This window comes from Macrotis lagotis, chromosome 1, assembly GCF_037893015.1.
Source record: "Macrotis lagotis isolate mMagLag1 chromosome 1, bilby.v1.9.chrom.fasta, whole genome shotgun sequence".
NCBI classification, from domain to species: Eukaryota; Metazoa; Chordata; class Mammalia; order Peramelemorphia; family Peramelidae; genus Macrotis; species Macrotis lagotis.
This window is the reverse complement of record NC_133658.1, coordinates 323,451,288-323,476,571: the sequence shown is the minus strand read 5'-3', so window position 1 is coordinate 323,476,571 and position 25,284 is coordinate 323,451,288. Positions and strand designations below refer to the sequence as shown.

At 35.5% G+C, this 25,284-nt stretch overlaps 1 protein-coding gene across 6 annotated transcripts in view; it reads left to right on the top strand.

The window, feature by feature from the left end:
* Positions 1-25,284, top strand: part of RALGPS1 (Ral GEF with PH domain and SH3 binding motif 1) — a 749,724-nt gene that overhangs the window by 257,988 nt on the left and 466,452 nt on the right. For all 6 annotated transcript variants that reach the window (XM_074211544.1, XM_074211540.1, XM_074211539.1 and 3 more), the window contains one exon: positions 3,614-3,706. In XM_074211544.1, coding sequence (XP_074067645.1) covers positions 3,614-3,706 — 93 coding nt within the window. The remainder of the gene's footprint in view (positions 1-3,613; positions 3,707-25,284) is intronic.

The following is a 25,284-nucleotide window of genomic DNA, read 5'->3' as shown; positions in this document are numbered from 1 at the left end:
TCTCAAAGTACATGACAAATAGGTTAAAATTTATAAAACTGCATTTGACTGACAATGTTTATTAAAAAATGAATCTATTAGAATTAACCAAAATTGGTTTCTCTGGAAAGAGCTGGGATCCAAGAATGGAATCAACAAGCACTGCAATTAATTCATAAGCATTACATGAATTCAACTAAAATTATACATTTGTAACTCACAATGAAAGTAATCTTTATAATCTGTATACACTAAGATACTAAATCTCCATACTATAAATACAAATCCATAAAATAGTTTTGTCAACAGATAATTGTACTAGAACTAGTAATTACATCATTGAAGGCAGAACCTTCAACAGCCTTCAGCTGCTTCAACATAACATTTATTCATTCAAATTTAAGTACAATTTTTAAAAAATAAATGTCACATTTTAGAGTACCTGTGATGGAGAATATCATCTATACCCAGAGAAAGAACTGTGGAGTTTAAACAAAGCCCAAAGTCTATTACCTTAATTTTTTTTTTTTAAAAAGCCTTATGTAGGGGCAGCTAGGTGGTACAGTGGATAAAGCACTGGCCCTGGAGTCAGGAGTACCTGAGTTCAAATCCAGCCTCAGACACTTAATAATTACCTAGTTGTGTGGCCTTCGGCAAGCCACTTAACCCCATTTGCCTTGCAAAAAGAAAAAAATATCCTAAAAAAAAGTCTTATATACTACATAATTTTGCTATTTCTAATATTTTATTTTCTCCTCAAGGATGTGATTTCTCTCCCAACACATTCAAGTTTTTAGCAATGTATAGTATGGAAATAATGTTAAGATTATCAGACAACCTTCTGTGGGGGGGGGGAAGGGAGGGGGAGGAAAAATTGTAAAATTCAAAACCTTACAGAAAATAAGTAGAAACTACTATTGTACATAATTGAAAAAAAACAAAATATTAATTAAAAAATAAATTTCACTTTACCAAATCCCTATTATCTCCAAACTGCATGTAATAAAAAACTTTCAAAACAGAGAGATCTAGTAGGAAAAATTGAAACCATATGGGAAGAGGATGAAGTATGTGCCATCCTTAGCACCTGGTTTATTACTAAAGTTGTCACAAAAGTATTTTCTGTGAGTCTTCAGGAATACTCATTTTTTTACAAATTTAATTCACCTGAAACAATAGTCCACAAAAAATTTAATATAAGTAAATAATGACAGGATAGTAACTGGATCTTGTTACATTTTTATCTGAGCTCTGACAAAAAATGAAAACAAGATAATAATAATAGAGATATAGCAGTAATAATGGTAAAAATATTGAAAGAATGATAAGAAAATTATTTGCCTTGGATTAATTCCTCTCTGAAATCCACTGCACAAAATGAGATAAATAAGAAAACAATGGCTCCTATTTCTATGGGCTTTAAGATTTACAAAGCATTTTCATATCTCTGGGAAACTGTTAATGGAAGGATTGATGTAATTTCAATGACAATTATAAGCTAGAAGATACTCAGATAAAAGTTCTGTAAAAGTCAACATTGTTCAAATCCATACTACAGGTATCCAATTTGCCACCTGAAACTTGTTCGTTTAATAAACATTCATTAAGGCTTATGTTGAAGAAACAATTAGAGAACAATAAAAAAACTATGATACAAAGAAATGCTATGTGGTATAGTTACTTTGGGGCAGCTAGATGGCACAGTGGATAGATACTAGGATTGGAGTAAGAAGACTTATCTTCTTGAGTTTAAATCCAGTCTCAGACACTTACTAACTCTGTGACTGTGAGCAAGTCACCCAGCCCAGTTTATCACAATTTACTCCTCTGTAAAATGAGCTGGAGAAGAAAACAGCAAACCTCTCCAGTATCTCTGTCAAGAAAACTCCAAATGGGGGTGGCTCGGTGGTGCAGTGAATAGAGCACTGGTCTTGGAGTCAGGAATACCTGGGTTCAAATCCGACCTCAGACACTTAATAATTACCTAGCTGTGTGGCCTTGGGCAAGCCACTTAAACCCATTGCCTTGAAAAAAAAATCTAAAAAAAAAAAGAAAACTCCAAATGGGATCACAGAGAATCAAATGTGACTGGAAAAACACTACTTAAATTATGAAGTACTTCAGGAATTCAGAAATGTGAGAGGTCAAATGTGAGAGATCAATAATCAGGACTTGAGTTGAGCCCCTAAATAGGAGTAAGGATTTGGATGAGTGAAGAGCATTGGGTAAGGCATTCATGTATTATATCCAAAAGTGTTAGTGGGATTCTGGTAGACAGTGCTGGCCCTAGACCAACATACATTCTGACTTGTTGTAGGCAACCATATCTAATTCCATTTTACTAACATGCAACCTTTCCAAGGAATTTCTGGGTATATCATCCTGAAATATGTAAACAAAAAAATCTCTGTCTTTAACTCATCTTCCATCTTGCTGCCAAAATTGTTTTCCTTAAAGCATTAGTCTAACCATATCAGTCCCTTGATCAAGAAACTTTAGTTATATGTATGTATATATATATATATAAAATGCATATATACATATGCATATAAATTTTTATACATAACTTGGTATTGCTCCTTGGACAAGGCACATTTTTATCAGCTTCCCTTTGAAAGTCCTTCATGATCTGGGTCCAACCCAAGTCTCCAGATTTACTAAACATTATTACTTCTCATGATAGACCCTATATCTCATTAAACTGACCTATTTGCTCCCAAAGTTAACATTTTGTCTCCAACCTCTCTTTTTTTACTCAGGCTACCCCTTACTTGTGAAATGTACTTTCTCCCCATCTCTGCTTTATAATATCCCAGTCCAACTAAATGCATAGAGAGACTACTAGCCACCAAGGGAGGATTTTTATTTTTCAGCAATAGCACCTCTCTAAGATGAATTTCAATCCATGACAATGAAAGAAATATCTATAACCATAAAATCATGTATTCTTGATAATTTAGTTTAAAGATTTTGATAATTAGAAAGATTCTGTCCTACTCTGATGTTGTGTTTTACTACCCCTCCCTTGCTACCTGCTCTTCCCTCACCAATTCAGTTTGATTATCAGAGTTAAAAAAATTAGCTAGCATTGAAATGAATTGAAAATATTTTCTATAGCCTGCGACATGGCTTATAGGAATAGGGTAAAATGATTAGTGAAATGAAATATTGTGTTGTCAGCTGAAATGTATTACTATATTTTAATAAAATGTTTCCTTAGGCATTCCTATCATTTACTGGATGTTTTGGTAACTAGAGACAACTCATGTTAGTATTTTTGGCCTAATGAGATTATGTTTTCAAAATTCTAGTATCACACTGTTCAAACTTGTTTAAAAGGAAAGCAAAAGGGTAATATAAGAATCTAGCTGTATTCTTCATAGGAAAAACAGAATCCTATCTAGTACTTTGAACCATTAGCTTATGACATTCTAAAAATGTGGGAATACAAATTTACTTTGCAATAATTTTGGGGTAGTGATGTTTTCTATGGATTTCCTAAAATAGTTTTTTGTTCATTTTAACTGAATTTTGGAAAAAGGACATTTGGAAATATTGGATTTTAGGATATTTAATATTTTTAGTTACATTGCTTTAGCAAAAAAGAAAACCCTATTTTATGTTACTTTTTCAGAAACTTCTGGAACTCAACAATCTTCATTCTCTCATGTCTGTGGTATCAGCATTACAGAGTGCACCCATTTTCAGACTGACAAAAACATGGGCTGTAAGTTAATGCTCTTATTCCATTTCTTTTTATGGGGGGGACGGGAAAAGTGACTACTTTTTGTTTAATAATCACAAAGTATGAAATAACTTTCTTTATGACCATGAACAAGTCAATTAACTTATTTGGACCTTTCAGCTCTAACATTTTTTGTTCCAATGTTCTTTCCAGTTCTAAGTCTGGATCCTAAGATCCTATCTTGTTTTCCTCTTGCTTTTGCATTCAATGTTTTAAGAACTCTTCACATTATGGTTTTTTGCTTTAGTATTCTGTGCTTTGTGATGTTATAGGAAATCAAAAGCTGATTATTGATTACTTTCCTATCAACAGGGATACCATTCCCCCTATAATTTATGTAAATCAAGGAGGTCAGAGGATGGAGTTAACTTTTCTAAAGTCTGGAATGCTGATGGTCAGCAACTTCATGAGGGGCCCTATTTGTTTCCAAGACTATTCTCAAAGAAATCTATGAGATTGACATAGAGAAATGGCAAGTTTAGCAGTGGTTAAATTTTGTATGTGGCACTAAAGATTGCCAGCTTCAAATGGATAACTTAATTCCACTAATATTTATTAAATGTTTACTATGTTCAAGATCCTGGAGTAAGGACTAGGAAAGGAATATAAAGATGAAAATCAATTCATGCCATTCCTTCAGGAAGCTTACAGTCTTGTCATATTGACTATGCTATTATGACATAGTCATAATTGACTATGATATTAGGTAGAATGCTAAGAAATAGAGACATTGTCAAAAAGAGATAGAAGAAGGGCAGCTAGGTGGTGCAGTGGATAGAGCACCAGCCCTGGAGTCAGGAGTACCTGGGTTCAAATCCAGCCTCAGACACTTAATAATTACCTAGTTGTGTGGCCTTGGGCAAGCCACTTAACCCCATTTGCCTTGCAAAAACATCTGGGAAAGCTTTAATAAGGAAATGACAGCTAACCATGACTTTGAATTAAAATATAGATATTAACAGAAAGAAATAAAGATGGACTATGTTCCAGTCATAGCAGATGACCCATATGAATTCTTGGAGGTGAGAACTTAGCAGGGTACAGAGAATACTAAGAAAAGGTTGAATAAACTTGGAATGTGACATGACCAGAAACTTTTGTGTTCTGATACAGACAACAAAAAACTGCTGATTGTCTTGGGGAAGAAGGTTACCATAATCATCAGATATATATATATATATATTATATGCATATAATATATATATATATATATATATACATATATACATGTATGTATATATGTGTGTACATACACACACACACATTAGACTTCTTTCTTTGGCAGCTATATGAATAATGGATTGTAGAATGAAAAAAGGGAGAGTAAATACAAGGCTGTTAAAATAGTCCAGGGGAGAAGTGATGGATGCATGACCTAGGATGTAGGAGTAGGAAAAATGATGTCAACAAGAGATATTCTGCCAAGAGTTTTGCACATTATTGGAAAGAGGGGAATCAAAGGTGATTCCTATACCAGGTCATAATGAAGGAAAGGAGCATGTTGGGGAGAAATGACTTTATTGGAGAGGCAGAAGGACAAGACATTGGAATTAGAACCTCATTCGTGGTTATATTATTGAAACTACAGTTAGTGTTCTGCATCTATATCTATATCTATATCTCTATATCTGTATCTGTATCTATATCTATATATATATCTCTACCTCTACCTCTACTGATTTTAAAGTACTTAAATTTTTCATTCTCCCACACAATTTAACTTAACACTAGGAATAGGGAAAAACAATTTTTGCCATTTTAATGGTCAATTTCATCTTCCAAGATATAATCTTGCCCACAGCTCTGCAGCCTTACTATGTTTTGATTCTGAACTTAACCAACACAAATTAAAATTAGTATTTCATGCAAAATATAGGACAGAAAAAGAGAATTGTATCTGAAGCATAAATCGCTATTATCTACAAGGTTGTTGTTCCTTTTGAGGATATGAAAAATTTAACATGTGATTATCAGAAATGTTCTGTTTGTCTTTCTTTCAACCTTCCTTTTATGTTTTTCTGTACAGTAAAAGTAACCATCTTAAAAGTGACCATCTTTTCTCTATTTGTTGAAAGGGGGGGGAATAGCTTTATCGCTATCTCTCACCCAACTAGAAAAAAAAGAAAAAAAACCATTGTATCAAATATGCATATTAAAGCAGAATAAATTCATATATTGACCATATCAAAAAGTTTATGTCTTGTTCCACATCTGGATTCCACCATCTATCTGTTGTCAGGAGATGGGTAGCACATGGTACTTTGGAACTGTTATTAGGCATGTATTCATGGGATCATAGGAAGGAACATTAAAGATCATCTAGTCTAAACTTCTAATTTCACAGATGCCTTAAACTGACAACCAGAGAAGGAAAGTGATTTGTTTCAGGTCACATAACTAGTAAGTAGCATAATTGTGATTTGTGCCTTTATCCTGTTCACAACAGATGCTTTTTCCATCAAAATAAATGTTTGTATAATTCATTTTGATTAAATTCAATTTAACAAAAATATAATAGTAACAGTAATAACTTCTAGCATTTATATATTCTACTTTAAGCTTGTCAAAGCTCATTAAACACATCATCTCATTTTATTCCCATATCAACCCTGGGAAGTAGGGGCTATCATTATCTTCATTTTATGGATTTGGGATCCAATACAGTCATTTTTAAATGACTTGCCTAGGGTCACACACTTAGTAAGTATCTGAAACTGAATTTGAATTCATGTCTTCCTGAATACAAGTCCAGTGCTCTGTCTACCCTCTAATTCATGCTTGACTTTGGGTAGGGGACTCTAAGTCTAGGGATAAAAAAGATAAAGGTGTTACAGTCTTTGCCATTAATGAGCTTTAGGAGGAGAATAGAGTATGTGCACTGATAAGTACATAGATAAGTAAATGAAATGTCTTTGCAAAATAAATTAATTACAGGAAGGGAAAGCATTAATGACTGATCATCAGAAAGGTTTTTGCTTAGGAGATAGCAATTAAACATCTAAAACTAGGTGTCCCATAGACATCTTAAACTTAATATGACCAAAGGTCCAAAGGAGAGAGATAGTTTGTAGGCATTTGGTGATTCAGGATTATGGAATGAAAAAAGAAAGAGAAAAGAGATGAGGACCCAGGATGAGGACCCAGAATAGAGATTTGGGGTATGTTCAAAATGTAAGAAGATCCAGCAGTGGGGACTAAGGAGTGATCAGGTAAGAAGGAGAACTAGGAAGGAGCATGTCACAAAAATCCAAAGAAGAAAATGTCAATGTTGCAGAAAAATAAAGAAGAAAGAAAAGGCCATACGTTTTTTAAATTAAGAAATAATTGATAACTTTGGAGAGATTGCTTGCAGTTGAGTTATAAGGTATGAAGCTGGGTGCAGTCGAGTTGACAGGATATCCAAAGTTAGTTCATATGCTTTGTTGGTAGTCACACAGTATCAGTAGAATTTTAAGATCCCTGGCATATGATATATTACTGATGAGACATGATATCATAGTCATAAAGGATTTCAGTTCCCTGGATAGTTGCTGGGGATTGCATTGCCAAAGGCAGAACCTCTCATGATTTCTTGACTTTCCTTATTGTGGAGCAATAAATAAGAGATGACACCATCACTGGAGGAGTGGTATGGTTGTGGTTCTTATCCTTCTTTATGGAAGAAGATCAAAATGACATCACTATGTTTGAAACAAATTACAGTATGTCTGACTGTGACTGATTAGACCAATATGAGCTTGGAATGCTCTACCATAGGTTGGGCACAAATAGTCTATGTGAATACCTGGGGTATGTACTCTAGACTTAAATATATCATATTTCATTTGTGCTGCCTCAATTCTGTCTTCCTTATAGAGCACAGCACTGATGAGGGAGCACCATATTCAATGGGACCTTCAGGGTGTCTCTGTATTTCTTCTTCTGACCCCCTTGTGAGCACTTGCCCTATGAAAGTTCTCCATAAAATAGTTTTTTGGGCAAGCTTACATATGGAATTCTAACATGTCCAACCCATCACAGTTGCATTCTCTGAGGTAATCTTGGAATACTAGGCAGTTTAGTTTGAGTAAAGACCTCAGTGTCTGGCATGCTATCCTGCCAGGTGATCTTCAGAATCTTCCTAAGACAATTTAAATGGAAGCAATTCAGTTTCCTAACATGACACTAGAAGACTGTCCAGGTTTCATAGGCATATAGCAATGAGGTCAGATAATACTTTCTTTTGAAGCCTCTCCCAACTACTGAACTAGCTGGCAATGTGAGTGCCCCATTGTCATTGTGTACTTCCATGAAAGGATACTTCCAAGATAAGTGAAGTTGTCCACAGTACTCAGAACTTCTCCATTTGCTATAATGTATGGTTTCACATATGGATAGTGTGGTTCTGACTGATGGAGCAGCTGTGTTTTTTGGTGTTAATTATTAGACCAAAATTAGCACAAGCAGCAGAGAATCAATCCATACTTTGTTGCATCTCATCTTCAGAGGCTGGTTTGAGGTCACAGTTATCTGCAAACAGAAGATCATGCACCAGCACTCCCTCCTCCTTGGTCTTGGCTTTGCAAGTTGGCCTTTGCAAGTTGAAGAATTTGCCATCAGCATAGTGGCTGACCTTGAGGCCATCTTCATCCTCAATGAGGGCATTTGTAACATGTCTGAAAACATCATGCTAAAAATATGGGTACAAGGACATATCCTTTTTCATACCAATCTTGAGAGCATTGTGCACTATCCAGAACCCAGGCATTCACACCATCATGAAATTGACATACTATATTGATGATCATCTCCGGGCAACCAGATTTGGACATAATTTTCCATAAACCCTCACAACTGACAGTATCATAGACCTTGATCCCATCTTCAAATGTTGTATTATAGATCTTTGTTCTGTTACTGGCATTTTTCCTGGAGTTGTCGGGCAACAAACCCCATGTAGATTGTTTCTCTATCCTTTCTGAAGCCATACTGGACTTCAGGGAGGTGACCATCTTCCAGGTGAAAGATCAGCCTATTGAGAAGGACTCTGGCAAAAATCTTACCAGCAATGACTAAAAGAGAAATACTCCTGTGATTGTCACAGGACAATCTATTCCCTTTGCCTTTATAGAAACAGACATGGAGGCATATTTGAATTCTTGGGGAATAACCTCTTCATGTCATATAACCTATAAAATTTCAGTCAGTTTTTGGATGAACAATGGACCCTCCACCTTGTAGATCTCAGCTGGAATAGAATCAGCATCAAGTGCTTTGCCATTTGAAAGGAACCCAATGGTATTCAAAACCTCTTCTTCAGTTTGAACTTCAGCCAAGGACTCATTGACTTCAACTTGAGGTAAGCTGTCAATGGCTTCTGTATTGATTGATGATTGTCTGTTAAGAACACTATGGAAGTTTCAACCCATCTCTCTAGGATCATGTCCCTATCATTAATCAATGTGGTTCTATCAGTACTGAGTAGTTGAGATATCTTTGGCCCATAAATAGCCTTCAGGGCATCATAAATGCTTTTTGATTTGTTACTGTCTGCATAAAATTGAATTCATCTGCTTTCTTACTGAACCAAGAGTCCTGTAAATCTCTAAGCTTCACTTGTATTTTACTTTTAATGGAATTAAATGCTGCCTTCTTTGAAATGGATAAACTATTCTGCTGGTAAACCCTGTGGAATTCTCACTTTTTCATTTAGCAGCTTCTGTATTTCCCCATATTTTCCATCAAACCAGTCTGCTATACACCAGATCTTTGAAAGCTGCCTACTCTTTTTTTTTGCTCCACTATTGCCAACTGTGTGTTGGCTCAGTTTTCCCTCCAAGTTAGCAACCAACTGTTTCCACTCAGAGAGACACACTCTAATCTCTTGACATGAATTCTTCTAGTATTCATTTTGCCTTGGGGCTTCCACTTTGAATATGAATATTTAGCTTAGAGAGGATGAGTCTGTGATTGGTTCATCATTCTTCACCTCACATTGCCTTTGTAACACTCATATCCTCTTTGTCTCTTCTCCTTACAACCACATAGACTAATAGATGTCAATATTTTCTATGAGGGAAGTTTTATTGCATTTAAGTAAATGAAAGACAGTGTTTGTGATAAGGTCATGGGATGCACAAGTCTTCAATTACAGTATGTAGCAATTGCTATTGCTTTTTCCAACTCCATTCCTCCCAAGAACTCCCTGCCATGTCTGATAATCTGAGCCTCCTCTCGCATTAAAGTCACCGGAATTATAAGAGGAATGGTACAAAACTCAAGAATACCTAAATTCATACTCTGTCTCCAACAGAGTGATATAACATTGCCTGGCTCCTGGTAGGCATTTTAATGCTAGTTAACTACTGTGTGATTCTGGGTAAGTTACTTTATCACTGTCATCTTCTGTTTCTTCATATGGAAAAAAGGATCATAATATTACCTGCTTTATTTGTTATGAGGAACAAGTGAGATCATTTTTGTCAAGTGATTTGTGAACCAATGAAAACAGCAAAAGCCACATCAACATCTCTAATAATAAATTTTTCACAGTGGGGAGCTAATTAGTGGAGAAGAAATGATGTGAACTTTTGAGGGAAGTGAATATTACCTCTTATAGTTTGTGAGAAAAGTTAAGAAATATGGGCATAGTCTAAAATAAATCTTCTATTTGAGAAGAATAGATTTAAAAGGGTTCAGAAAAGAATAGATCAGATTCCATGGACCTAATATACAAGAGAAGTGGGTTCAGCCCTCGAGGGATAGGGAAATTTCAAGAATAAAATTTTGAAAACATCAAAGGAAATATTTCCAAAGAAAAGAAGAAATGGAAGTTCTCTGAAAAGACTCATGTAGATATTTCATTAACTGCCTAATAATTTTTTAAAAAATATATGTAATAAAGGAAAGTAACAAAAGATGAATTCATGATTCTATAAAAAATACATCAGAAGTACTAAAGCCCAGTATGAGCTTAAGCTGGCAAAGCAAGTGAAGGATAACTGAAGGTTGTTTTTTGTTAAAACTACATTAGTAAAGGAAAAGATCAAAGAAGAAGCAGAATTGCTATTTAGAGTGGATGATAATTGACGAGAGAAAAAGCACAGCTGCCCAATTATTATTTTATTTTTGTTTTTTATTCCAAGGAGAATGATATTTGAACTAGAAAGGACAAAAATGAAAGTGGCTAATAGAGGACTGGTATCTAGTAGAAATAAGAGAGTATTTAGCTGATGGTGATGAATTCCAGGTTACTTGGTCCAGAAAAAAATAATATAATATATCCACACAGTATCAGGAGACCTTTAAGATACCTGGCATATGGGATTGCTGAGTCATAGAAGCATAATCAGTGTAATCTGAAAGATTGCAAGGAATGGGAGAGGGATTTATGGGACTGGAGAAAGGTACAAAAGAGAACTGGGTCTGCAAATTATAGGCTAGTTGTTTTATTTCAATAACAGGGATAATTCTAGAATAAATTATTAAAAAGAGATACATTTGTAAACATTTAGAATGGAATCAATGATCACAAAGTATCAGCTTGGGCCCATCCAGAACAGAGACATATGCTTTTCAGATTAGAGACATCATTTCATCATGGTTATATTTGAAATTGTACACATAGGAAGTGTCCTCATGTACTGCAAGATGGATGTTTACTGTGCACTATTGATAAAGACAATTTTTTTTTATTATTGCAAGTCAAAGGGATTAAGTGATCACATTGCTAAGTAAGTATTAAGTGTCTGAGATTGGATTTGAACTCAGGTCCTCTTGACTCCAGGATCAGTGCTGTATCCACTGTGCCACTCAGCTGCCTCTTTGAAGATCATCTTTTGAACTGGGCTTAACTTTAAGATGCTTAGTATCCAATGGGATATTGAACAGATTACCTTTCTGGAGCCCATAGGTCATGATCATGAGGTCTAGGAATAGTAGACCTTTCCTCATTGAGGATATATTCTGTGGTACATCTTCTCTACAGATCATCAGAAGGGCTAAGGATAGTAGCAAAGTCCAAAATGGATAATTTTGATTATATACAATTTAAAAATTTTTGTACAAACAAAACTAATGCAGTTAAAATCAGAAGCAAAAACAGTTAACTGACAAAAAGAAATATTTGTAGTAAATTTCCTGGATAATAGACCAGTTTTCTGAGATCAATAAGGAATTGACTCAAATTTATAGGGATGAGTCATTTCCTAATTGATAAATAGCTAAAATATATCTACAGATAGTTTTCTAAGAAAACAATCCAAGCTATTAACAATCATGTGAAATAACAGACCAATCATTAATAAAAGAAGTGCAAATTAAAGCAATTCTGAAGTTCTACCTTATATCTACCAGATTGGAAAAGCTGACAAAAAAGGAAAGTGACAAATGTTGGAGTTACTGCATTTAAAATGGGCACTGTGAATTGGTCTAGTTGTTCTGGAAAATGCATTTGGAATTTTGCATATCATTACTCTGTGTATACCCTTTGACCTAACTGTAACAATCCTAAGCCTATATCCCAATGAGATTTTAAAATTTCTTTTAAAAATACATGCAAAAATGTTTATGGTAGTTCTTTTTAGTTATAGCAAAGAATTATAAATTAGAGTGTTCATCATTTGTGGAGGATTCTGAATAAATTATGGTACATGAATGTAATGTTCCATTGGGCCTGACCAGTGTGGGAATTTGTTTTGTTTGGCTGTCCATTTTTTTACAGGGGTTTTCTTTTTCTTTTCTTTTTTTTTAAATTGAGTAACAGTGGAAAAAAGAAAATAAATACTAATTAGTTGAAAAAAAGTAAAACAAAATGAAAGTTACATAAAAAAAAGATTGCTTAAATTTCCTGGGCCTTGTTTTCTTTGTTCATAAATGAGATTAGACTAGGTAGTCTCTGAGCTTCTTTCCATTTTAAGATCTGTGAAAGTTACAAAGTGTTTCTTGTGGAAAATATTGAGATATGGTCTGGATGATAGAAGAATTAGATGAATTCAGAACCGGTTAACAGGTTGTACTTAAGGAGAATTCATTAAGAATTTGTCATTATTAGGAAAGAAGTCTCCTTTCTAGTCCCCTATAGAGTTATAATTATCCTATTTTGTTTAACATTTAAAAAAAATCAATTACTTAAAAGGCAGAAGTGACATGTCTATCAAGTTTATAGATGACATGACTGGCAGGAATAGCTAATGCCACATGACAGAATCAACATGCAAAAAGCATCTTAGCAAGCTAGAATGTTCGGTACAAATAAAAATATGTATTCTAGAGAGATAAATATAAATTTGAGCACATGGATAAAAATCACTCTTACAAGTATACTACAGGAGAGGCACATTTAGATAGCTATTGGTCTGAAAAAAAATTTGAGGGGTTTAATATCTGAAAGCTTATGAGTCCACAGTGTAATATCTTAAGGAAAAATACTAGTGATCTTAGACTGCATTAAAAGTTAAATTTCAGGAGGGGCAGCTAGATGATACAGTGGATAAAGTTTGTTGGGTCCAGATTCTGGAAGATGAGTTCAAACATAGCCTCAGACATTAGCTATGCACCCTGGGCTGTCTCTTAACTCTGTTTGCCTCGGTTTCCTCATCTGTAAAATGAACTGAAGAAGGTAAATCACTCCAGTATCTTTGCCAAGAAAATCCTACAAAGAGTTGGACACAACTGGAAATAAAACCATAAAAATATTCCAGGAAAAGGAAATAGTCCTTTTTCATTGTAGGTTGGTCAGGATACATCTGTGATATTGTATTTAATTGTAGATGCCATGGTTTAGTCTAACAGTTAACAGCTATTGCTGGGTTCATGTCCCAGAGTGCTGTGCCTTTCCTTTGCCACCAAGGGGCTTTTCTCCACTCTGTGCATGGAGTTCAATCCTGAAGAATTCTAACTTCTAATAAGAGGAGTTAATTTCCTTTTCTCAAATTCTTCAGTCTATTACACCCTACTATTGTTCTCTAGAGGAGAAAAATTCTTAAATCTAAGCTTTGGCTCATATTAAGTGACTCAATCTATATTGTAAATCAGGTGTAGGAAAGGTTTTTATTTCTTATCCACATAAAAGAAATGCTAAACACAGAAGGCTCTCACAAATTTCTATGAACGGAAAGTCTTAAAGTAGGATTCAGTAACTTAAAACTACTGTTATATTCTCCCAGGAGGTTGAGATTTAAACCTCATCAGGAAATGTAGCAGTTGAGACTGCTGAATGGAAATTGTAGCATTTCACCTTGCTTTGCATTTTCCCCTTGAAGTCTCTTTCCACTGGCTAGGTAGGTCAGGCTTGCACTCTTTCTTTTGTCTGTGGTCATCTTCTCTGATGCAGTTGCACCCAGTGGATCCATTCTCTAACTCAATGTCTCCTACAAACCAAAATGTACCCATTTTGACAATGATGTTTGGTCAGCTCTTCTCAACCAAGAAATATAAAAATAAAAGGCAGCCAGATATTCAGGCTGTTCTGTTGAGTACTTTTGTAATTGTCCTATAGCTAAGATGGAGTAATAGCGACCAGTCTTCTCCCTCATGCCTCTAAGGAGAGGTTCAAAGGGTAACTGTACACCTTGCAGCCAGAAAGCAGAAGAGTATATTGTGAACAAATCATTCCCTTTTAAAGATCCATTTAGTCACCTGAATTTCCTCCTGGTGACTAGTAAGGTCACCCAAATCATTTGTCCCCAAATACCCTTCCACTTTACTGTCATGATCACCTCGAAGCAGCCAGAGCTTCATTTTCCTCAAAGGATCAGTGTTCAGGCAAGGAACTTCTGAGAATTCACTGTGAGTTTCCTGGTTATGAAAGGGGTTATACTGATAAACTGGAGTGTCTGTGTTGTAATTGGATCATTTAAAGGTACTGGAGATGTTTAATCGAAGAAAACAAAACTCAAGGTAGCTATTTTCAAGTATTGAAAGTGTTGTCATGAGAAAGAGGTATTAGACCATGCTTTACCTAAGAGGAATGAAACTGGGTAAAGGTACAAGAGTAAAAAAAAAAGCTTGATATAAGGAAAATCTTTCTAGTAATTATAGCTGTCTGAAAGTATTTTGGGAGATGGAGTACTCCCCTTCAGGAAAGGTCTTCAAGCAGAGTCTAAATGTTTGTTAGGAATATTAAAAATGGACTTCTCATTCAGGTATTGATTGAACTAGATAGTGACTTAAAAAAAACCTTTCCAATTTTAAAATTCTGATTCTTTGATTTGGTATCACTGGAGAGAACATCCACATTATTCAATCGCAGACACTAGAGCATGATAGTAGATCTTACATGTGAGGCAATCTCATTGAAAATCATGAAGAAGAATTGAATTCTTCAATGAAATATTTGCCTTACTCATTCTAGGATTGGAATGATTGGTGAATCTATTTATTGTCAAAATCTTTAAAGGAGAATCCAGCAAATTATCTTAAACAAGATAAAAATTCATTGTTTCTCCTTGCTAAAATCCACAGAATTCTAGAATCATAAAAGATTATAATCTCTGTGGAAGAGACCCTAGAATACAGAATGTTAGAATTTAAAGGGAACGTTTAAGCACAGAATGGTAGAATTGAAAGGACATTAGAATCAATCAATAAACATTTATGAAATGCCTGCTCTAAGCAATTGCTGTGCTAAGTTCTGGATATGCAAATAGAAGCAAATGATGCCTCACTCTATATACATAAAGGGAATCCAGAAAAAAGTTGAGACTTGTAATCATGCTACAGGATAAAACAAAAATAAATATTCACAGCAAAAAAAGAGATAAGCAAGGAAAGTACATTATGCTGAAAGGAATTACGGATTACAAACCAATATCAATATTAAACTTAAGTCTTCCGAATCCTAAGCAGCCAAATTCATAAAGGAAAATTAACTATACTTTAAGAAGACATAGATAGTAGTAATACAACAGTTTCAGTAGAGATCTATACACCTCACATTCTTGCCTCCACAACCGGTGCTCTATCCACTGTGCCACCTAGCTACCCCTACGCCTCTTTAACATGAATTCTGATTTTACTTTTAAATGTGTTTCTTTTATGCAATAAATGTTGAGTCTCAATATTGGAAGGCACTTTAGAATATAGGGTTAAAGGGGCGGCTAGGTGGTGCAGTGGATAAAGCACCAACCCTAGAGTCAGGAGTACCTGGGTTCAAATCCGGTCTCACTCGTAATAATTACCAAGTTGTGTGGCCTTGGGCAAGCCACTTAACCCCATTTGCCTTGCAAAAACCTAAAAAAAAGAATATAGTGTTAAATATGAACTTTCTCACAGAGCACTTTGCTCTCAACTCTTTCATGTGTGCTTATCATATATTAGTACAAATGTCTATCAATGTGCAAGCATTTATGAAGGGCCTACTATGTGTCAGACACTTTAGTAGGTCCTGGGAATACAAGTTGAATGAATGAAACAACTTTTACAGGCATTTCCTCCCTATGGGGAGGAAATGAAAAATATAGCATAAATATAGAGGTAATAAATACAAGTATATAGGTGTATATATATATATATATATATATATATATATGCCATATATTTGTGTATGTATATATATATATATGTATGTGTATATATGTATATTCATGCATCTACATATTATAGTAGCTAAAGATAGGATAGTTTGAGAGGGACAACACTAAGCAAGAAAGACTTTATATATAAGATGACCTTTGAGTTGCATTTTTAAGGAAGAGAAGGACTTTCTGAGGATAAGTAAGAAGAGAATACAGAGACTCCAAGCTTTGAGAAGGCAGGAATCACATTTTATCTAAATTTTGTGTTGCCCTTTACATCTATAGAGGGTTCTGGACATATGCTATGCTTAGTAAATGGGTATTGAAGTAAGTTAAGTTATTGTGTGGGTTATACAGATAAATATAGAAACAAAAAGTTAGGATGAACACTGTCAAACTGGATCTTATTCAGAAGACTGAGCAGAATAAGAATAGGTTTGTAGTCAATATTATAGTCAACTTAAGGATAAAAAGAAGATTGCTATTTTTTTCTTTCTTATTTGACGGGTTATCCTGGGAAAGAAGGATTAATTAATTTTTTAACATGCAAAACTAGGAGCAATATAAGGGAGAGAATTTTAGACTCAATGTAAGGAAAAACTATTTAAGATTCAAAAATGTCCATAATTGGAATGGCTGAGGGAAATAGGGAGTTTCCTGTCCCTAAAGGTCTTCAAGGGGAAGCTAGAAGACTATTTGTCATACATGTTGTGGAGAAGGTTCCTGCTCAGGTATGGGTTGATTTCAGAAGTCCCTTCCAACTCTAAGATTCTATGAAGTGGTTACAATCACAGCCACAGTGTAGGTTTTAATTACTTATAGAAGATGTGAAGAAATGAGGATATTGAGATCAGCAGAATTCATGAAACCCCACATGGCAGTTATGTCTCAACATTTTTCTTTTTACTTTGAGGAAATCAGTATTCCTGCCAGTCATCTTGGTTCTTTGATCAGCTTAGTTGAAAAAAGAAAGGTGACATTAGCACTCTAGAGTGCTTAGTAATTAACACTTAGTATTAACACTTTAGAGTCACTCTATAACCAAGTCTCCATGATCTTTCCCTATAAAGCATCCATGCTGATGTTGAATTGTTTTTGTCACTGTGATAAGTACCCTGTCAATCTGACTCATTTGCAAAGAAATGAAATATAGAGTATTTGGAAGGAATCCAAAGTCATATTTTCTAGCAAGGACAAAAGTATAACAAAGAGCCCCACAGCTGTAAAGGGCCCATCAGTTGTATCCTGCTTCTGGAATTTACATGCCGGGCAGGGTTCCGCCTCCTCAGTGTTAGATGGTGGAGTGTTTATTACCCTCTGGAGTTCAGGGTATAATTACTAATATAGAAATGAATACAGCTATTGAGTGCCTTCTGCATTATTTATTACTGTAAGCAGGCCAATTTAGGTCATGTACAATTTTTTTGCATTTGAAGCCAATGTGTTTCAAGCTTATTTCTTCAGTGGATACCTCTATTTCCCCCTCTTGTTATTTCCCTCTTCTCATATGCTCCACTGCCTCATGTTATCCCTCTTCTGAAAATGTTAGAGTTGCCACATCATTGAAAAATAAAGTCTCAATAAGCACATTTCAGAAACAATGAGCTGTCTTTCAAATACTATTTTTCTACAGATGATTTCTCAATGAATTTGAAAGCCCTAACCTTTGTCTCAGCTTTAAGTCTCCTGTCTCCAAGATCTTTTAGTCATCTTGAACAAGATGTCTGAGGGGCATATTAAATTCATCATTTTCCAAATAAAACTCTTTATCTTTTCCCTAAATCTTTCCCTCTTCTTAACTTTTCTATTAATGTTGATTCACAACACAGGTATCATTCTCAGCCTACAAATGCTCTCACATACCCTTATATCCAATCAATTGCCAACTTATCAGAGATTTCTGAGATAGAGATCCCTAATCATCAAGCATTGGACTTGAAGATGTTTAAGGGTTGTTCTGCTTCTGAGATGCTATGATTCTAGAAAGAGAAATAAACTGAGGTATGTGATATCATAAGGAACCTGCACATCTATTTTGAAATATACTCCTTTTCAAAATCAGTGTTATTTAGTGGATGGCAAAAGAACTTGTTAAAAATTAAAATATTTTCTTAATATGGATATAACTTTTTAAAACTGTAATTTAAAATGAAATACCAGCGATGTAATAAAATTAAACCAATTGCTAGCTAAAACCAAAAGAAAGTTTTTTTTTCTCTCTGATTAATTTTAAGCCTATGTGAGATGCAAAGGTTGTTCCAAGTATATGATATCAAAGATAATAGTTAGCAAGACTTTTTTTCAGATTTCTGTTTTTTAGTTTTCCTTTTCTTTTTTTAAATTTATTTTTATTAAAGATATTATTTGAGTTTTACAGTTTTCCCCCAATCTTGCTTCCCTCCCACATCCCCCCCCCCACCAAAAGCACTCTGTCAGTCTTTACTTTGTTTCCATGTTGTACCTTGATCCAAATTGGGTGTGATGAGAGAGAAATCATATCCTTAAAGAGAAGAGAAGTCTAAGAGGTAACAAGATCAGACAATAAGCTATCTTTTTTTCCCCTAAATTAAAGGGAGTAGTCCTTGCACTTTGTTCAAACTCCACAGCTCCTTATCTGGATACAGATGGTACTCTCCTTTGTAGACAGCCCAAAATTGTTCCCGATTGTTGCACTGATGGAATGAGCAAGTCCTTCAAGGTTGAACATCACTCCCATGTTGCTGTTAGGGTGTACAGTGTTTTTCTGGTTCTGCTCATCTCACTCAGCATCAGTTCATGCAAATCCCTCCAGGCTTCCCTGAAATCCCATCCCTCCTGGTTTCTAATAGAACAATAGTGTTCCATGACATACATATACCACAGTTTGTTAAACCATTCCCCAACTGAAGGACATTTACTGGATTTCCAATTCTTTGCCACCACAAACAGGGCTGCTATAAATATTTTTGTACAAGTAATGTTTTTACCCTTTTTCCTCATCTCTTCAGGGTATAGACCCAGTAGTTGTACTGCTGGGTCAAAGGGTGTGCACATTTTTGTTGCCCTTTGGGCATAGTTCCAAATAGCTCTCCAGAAGGGTTGGATGAGTTCACAGTTGCACCAACAGTGTAATAGTGTCCCAGATTTCCCACATCCATTCCAACAATGATCATTATCCTTCCTGGTCATACTGGCCAATTTGAGAGGTGTGAGGTGGTACCTCAGAGAAGCTTTAATTTGCATTTCTCTAATAATTAATGATTTAGAGCATTTTTTCATATGGCTATTGATTAATTTGATCTCCTTATCTGTAAATTGCCGTTGCATATCCTTTGACCATTTGTAAATTGGGGAATGGCTTTTTGTTTTAAAAATATGACTCAGTTCTCTGTCTATTTTAGAAATGAATCCTTTGTCAGAATCATTAGTTGTAAAGATTGTTTCCCAATTTACTACATGTCTTTTGATCTTGGTTACATTGGTTTTATCTGTGCAAAAGCTTTTTAATTTAATGTAATTGAAATCATCTAATTGGTTTTTGGTGATGTTCTCCAACTCTTCCTTAGTCATAAACTGTTCCCCTTTCCATAGATCTGACAGGTAGACTAGTCCTTGATCTTCTAATTTGCTTATAGTATTGTTTTTTATGTCTAAGTCCTGTAACCATTTGGATATTATCTTGGTAAAGGGTGTGAGGTGTCGGTCTAATCTAAGTTTCTTCCGTACTAACTTCCAATTATCCCAGCAATTTTTATCAAAGAGGGAGCTTTTATCCCAATGGCCAGACTCTGGGTTTATCAAACAGCAGATTACTATAATCATCTCCTGCTTTTACACCTAGTCTATTCCACTGGTCCACCACTCTATTTCTTAGCCAATACCAAACAGTTTTGATGACTGATGCTTTATAATATAATTTTAGATCAGGTAGGGCTAAGCCACCTTCTTTTGCACTTTTTTTCATTAAACTCCTGGCAATTCTTAACTTTTTTATTTCTCCATATGAATTTACTTACAATTTTTTCTAACTCATTAAAGTAATTTTTTGGAATTTTGATTGGTAGGGCACTAAACATAGTTTAGTTTTGGTAGAATTGTCATTTTTATTATATTGGCTCTACCTATCCATGAGCACTTGATATTTGCCCAGTTATTTAAATCTAATTTGATTTGTGTGAGAAGTGTTTTATAATTGTTTTCAAAAAGATTCTGAGTCTTTCTTGGCAAATAGATTCCCAAATATTTTATATTGTCTGAGCTTACTTTGAATGGGATTTCTCTTTCTAGCTCTTCCTGCTGTTTCTTGCTAGACATATATAGAAAAGTTGAGGATTTATGAGGGTTTATTTTATAACCTGCAACTTTGCTAAAATTGGTAATTGTTTCCAGTAGTTTTTTAGATGATTTCTTGGGATTCTCTAGGTAGACCATCATGTTTTCTGCAAAAAGTGAGAGTTTTGTCTCTTCCTTCCCAATTCTAATTCCTTTAATTTCTTTTTCTTCTCTAATTGCTAATGCTAACATTTCTAATAAAATATTGAATACTAATGGTGATAATGGACACCCTTGTTTCACCCCTGATCTTATTGGGAATGCCTCTAGCCTCTCCCCATTGAATATAATTCTTGTTGATGGTTTCAGATAGATACTGCTAATTATTTCAAGGAACAGTCCATTTATTCCTACACTCTCTAGTGTTTTTAATATGAATAGATGCTGTATTTTGTCAAAAGGTTTTTCAGCATCTATTGATATGATCATATGATTTCTGATAGGTTTATTGTTGATATAATTGAGTATACTAACAGTTTTCCTAATATTGAACCAACCTTGCATTTCTGGAATAAATCCTACTTGATCATAATGTATTATCCTAGTGATGACTTGTTGTAATCGTTTTGCTAAGATTTTATTTAGGATTTTTGCATCTATATTCATCAGGGAAATAGGTCTATAATTTTCTTTCTCTGTTTTAACTCTTCCTGGTGTAGGTAACAATACCATATTGGTTTCATAGAAAGAGTTAGGCAGAGTTCCATCTTTCCCTATTTTTCCAAAGAGGTTATATAGGATTGGAACCAATTGTTCCTTAAATGTTTGGTAGAATTCACTTGTGAATCCATCAGGCCCTGGAGTTTTTTTTTTTTAGGGAGTTCAGTAATGGCTTGTTGAATTTCTTTTTCTGAGATAGGGTTGTTTAGGTATTTAATCTCTTCTTCATTTAACCTGGGCAACTTATTTTTGTAAATATTCATCCATTTCACTTAGATTATCAAATTTATTGGCATAGAGTTGGGCAAAATAATTTTGAATTATTACTTTAATTTCCTCCTCATTGGTGGTGAGTTCACCTTTTTCATTTATAATACTAGCAATTTGGTTTTCTTCTTTCTTTTTTGTAATCAAATTGACCAGAGGTTTATCAATTTTATTGGTTTGTTCATAACACCAACTTTTGGTTTTATTTATTAATTCAATAGTTTTTTTGCTTTTAATTTTATTCATTTCTCCTTTAATTTTTAGAATTTCTAATTTGGTATTTAATTGGAGATTTTTGATTTGTTCTTTCTCTAATTTTTTAGTTGCATGTTTAGTTCATTGATTTCCTCTTTCTCCAATTTATTCATATAAGCATTTAGAGCTATAATATACCCCCTGAGAGTTACTTTGAATGAATCCCATAGGTTTTGGTATGTTGTTTCATTATTATCATTATCTAGAATAAAATGGTTAATTCTTTCTATAATTTGTTTTTTGGTCCACTCATTTTTTAAAATGAGGTGATTCAGTTTCCAATTTGTTCTGGGTCTATATCTCCTTGGCCTAGTATTGCATATGACTTTTATTGCATTGTGATCTGAGAAATATGTATTCACTATTTCTGTCTTTCTGCAGTTGATCATTAGGTTTTTATGTCCTAGTACATGGTCAATTTTGTATAAGTTCCATGTACTGCAGAGAAAAAGGTATATTCCTTTCTATCCCCATTCGGTTTCCTCCATAAGTCTCCCATATCTAGTTTTTCTAACAATCTATTTACCTCCCTAATTTCTTTCTTGTTTATTTTATGATTCAATTTTTCTAGATCTGATAGTGGGAGGTTGAGGTTTCCCACTAGTAGAGTTTTGTGTCTATGTCTTCCTGTAGTTCTTTCAGCTTCTCCTCTAAGAATTTGGGTGCTGTCCCACTGGGTGCATATATATTTAATATTGAAATGACTTTATTGTCTATGGTACCTTTTAGGAGGATGAAGTTTCTTTCTTCATCTCTTTTAACGCTATCTATTTTTGCTGCTACTTTGTCTGAGATAAGTATTGCTACCCCTGCTTTTTGTACTTCAGCTGAAGCAAAATATATTTCGTTCCAACCTTTTACATTTACTCTATATGTATCTCTCTGCTTCAGATGAGTTTCTTGTAAGCAGCATATTGTAGGATTCTGGTTTTTAATCCACTTTGCTGTTTGCTTACATTTTAAGGGAGAGTTCATCCCATTCACATTCAAGGTTATGATTACTAATTCTTTATTGCCCTCCATGTTATCTTCCCTCTGTTTTTATTTTCCCCCTTCCCCCCTTTTATCCATATTCCCCAGTCTTTTGTTTCTGAAAACCAGCCCCTTCAGCCCCTTCAGTGTGTTTGCCCTCGTATATCACACCCTCCCCTTTCTTTCCCCTTTCCCTTTTTCCCTTTTCCCTTCTCTTCCTCTTGTCATTTCCCCTTATTTCCCCCACTCCCCTTCCCTTTCTCCATCCCCCCTCCCCTTTTCCCCTTTTAATACTTGAAAGGTTAGCTGTTTTATAAGTTAACTGAGTATGTGTAGGTTGACTTTAAGCCAAGTTTGATGAGAAGAAGATTCAGGTGTTTCTCCTCTGCTCCCTTCTTCCCCACTATTACCATAGGTTTTTTGGTACCTCTTAATGTAATGAGATTTACCCCATTCAGTCCCCTCCCTCCTCCTGTCTCTTTCCTGTCCCCCTTTTTAGGGAGGTAGTGTTTTTTTAGATCATTCGCTCTAAGTCATAGAAAATTCTGAGCGTCTGTCCCTTCTAGTTCTGTATATTCTATTGAATAGAGTAAAAATTCCTGAGAGTTATTAGAGTCTTTCTCCCAAGTGGGGTTAAAGCCAGTTACATCCCATTAGATAGTCTCATGGATAGGTCATGAATGTCCATCATTTCTGGCTAGGTGTATTCTCTCTGTTAGAGTTACATTTCTCAAGGTTTATGAGAATCTTCCCCCCCCCCCCCCCCCCCCCCCCCCCGTGCTGGGATAGAGCCAGTTTCAACTTACTGGATTGCATTTTTTTTTCTTTCACCCCCCCTTTTTTTTAACTTTTTCATGTGTCTCTTGAACCTCCTGTTTGATGTTCAAATTTTCTGTTTAGCTCTGGTCTTTTCATCAGAAATTTTTGGAATTCTTCCATTTCGTTAAATGTCCATCTTTTTCCCTGGAAGAGAAGGCTCAGCTTTGCAGGAAAATAGATCTTGGTTGCATTCCAAGCTCCCGTGCTCTTTGAAATATCTCATTCCAGGCCCTTTGATCCCTTAAAGTTGATGCAGCCAGGTCCTGCATGATCTTTACTGTGGCTCCTGGATATTTAAATTGTTTCTTTCTGGCTGCTTGCAGGATTTTCTCTTTTATCTGATAGTTCTGCAGTTTGGCCACAACATTCCTTGGTGTTTTCATTTTAGGCTCTTTTTTCTGGTGGGGATTGATGTACTCTTTCAATAACTACTTTGCCCTTGATTCCATGATATCAGGGCAGTTTTCCATCACTAGATCCTGCAATATTAAGTCCAGGCTTTTTTTTTCTTCAATGTTTTCAGGAAGTCCTATAATTTTCAGGTTGCCCCTCCTTGATTTATTCTCAAGGTCAGTGGTTTTGTTGATGAGGTATTTTACATTTGCTTCTATTTTTTTCTATTTTTTGATTTTGTTTAACTGACTCTTGCTGTCTCATGGAGTCATTAGTTTCTGGAGACTCCATTCTTTTTTGGGGGGAGGAGTTTTCTTTATTAACCTTTTGCAACTCCTTTTCCAATTGGTCAATTCTGCTTTTGAAAGAGCTTTCCATTTGACCAATTGAGGTTTTGAGAGAATTATTTTCTTTTTGCATTTGCTCATTTGAGGATTTGAGAGAATTATTCTCATTTTGTAATTGTCCAATTGATGATCTGAGAGATTTATTCTCCTTTTGTGTTTGTCCAATTGTACTTTCTAACATTTTGTTTTCTTGTTGCAAGGTATTAATTGTCTCTCCCAAATTTTTAAGCTCCTTCCTTATTTCTTCAAGGAAGTCTTTCTGTGCTGGAGACCAGATTGTATTCTCCTCAGAGGTTCCAGGTCTCTCTGAGTTGGGGTCTTTCCCTTCCAGGAATTTTTCTATGGATCCACCTTTCTGCTGACCCTTCTTCATTTTGCTAAGACCTTGATTTGGGGTGGGGGCTGGTTCACCTGGGCTTGGGATTGCTAATGGCTGTACTGAGTGCAGTTTCTCTGGCTGGCCAGTAGGAGGTGCTGGTTGCCCTCTCTGGAGTGTCTGTGACCTTGGTTGAGAGGCCTTCTCCCTTTGCCAGAAGGGAGGAGTTGGAACTATTGAATTCTTTTGCCTTCAATCAATGGTGGGCTTTACCCTGGCCTCAGGTCATTCCTCAGCTGGTCTGGTTCTGCTCACACACCTGGGCCTGAGGCAGAAGTAGTTTGCATTTGTTTGTTTGGAAGAGGCCTCAGTGCAGTGGAGGCATGCACTCAGAGTTTCTCAGACCCGAGGAGCCCAGGGATGGTGTCCACAGCTATCCTGCACCAGAACTCTACCCCCAGCCTGATCCCCAAGCTCCAGAGGGACAGTACCAACGCCAGCGCCTCTGCTTCCCCGTGGACCCAAGCACCCTTTGTCCAGCGCCACCTCTGATCCAGCTGGTCTGGCTCTCCTGTCCTCAGACTTGCAGTTTCAATTCAGCTGTCAATCTGGCTGATCTGGGGCTGATCTTCCCTCTGAGCCCAGACTCACCTGCCCAAACTCAGCCAAAGCTGCTGCAGGAGACAAACCCTGAGGTAGATGTTCTTTCTCCTGGCTTTTCTTTTC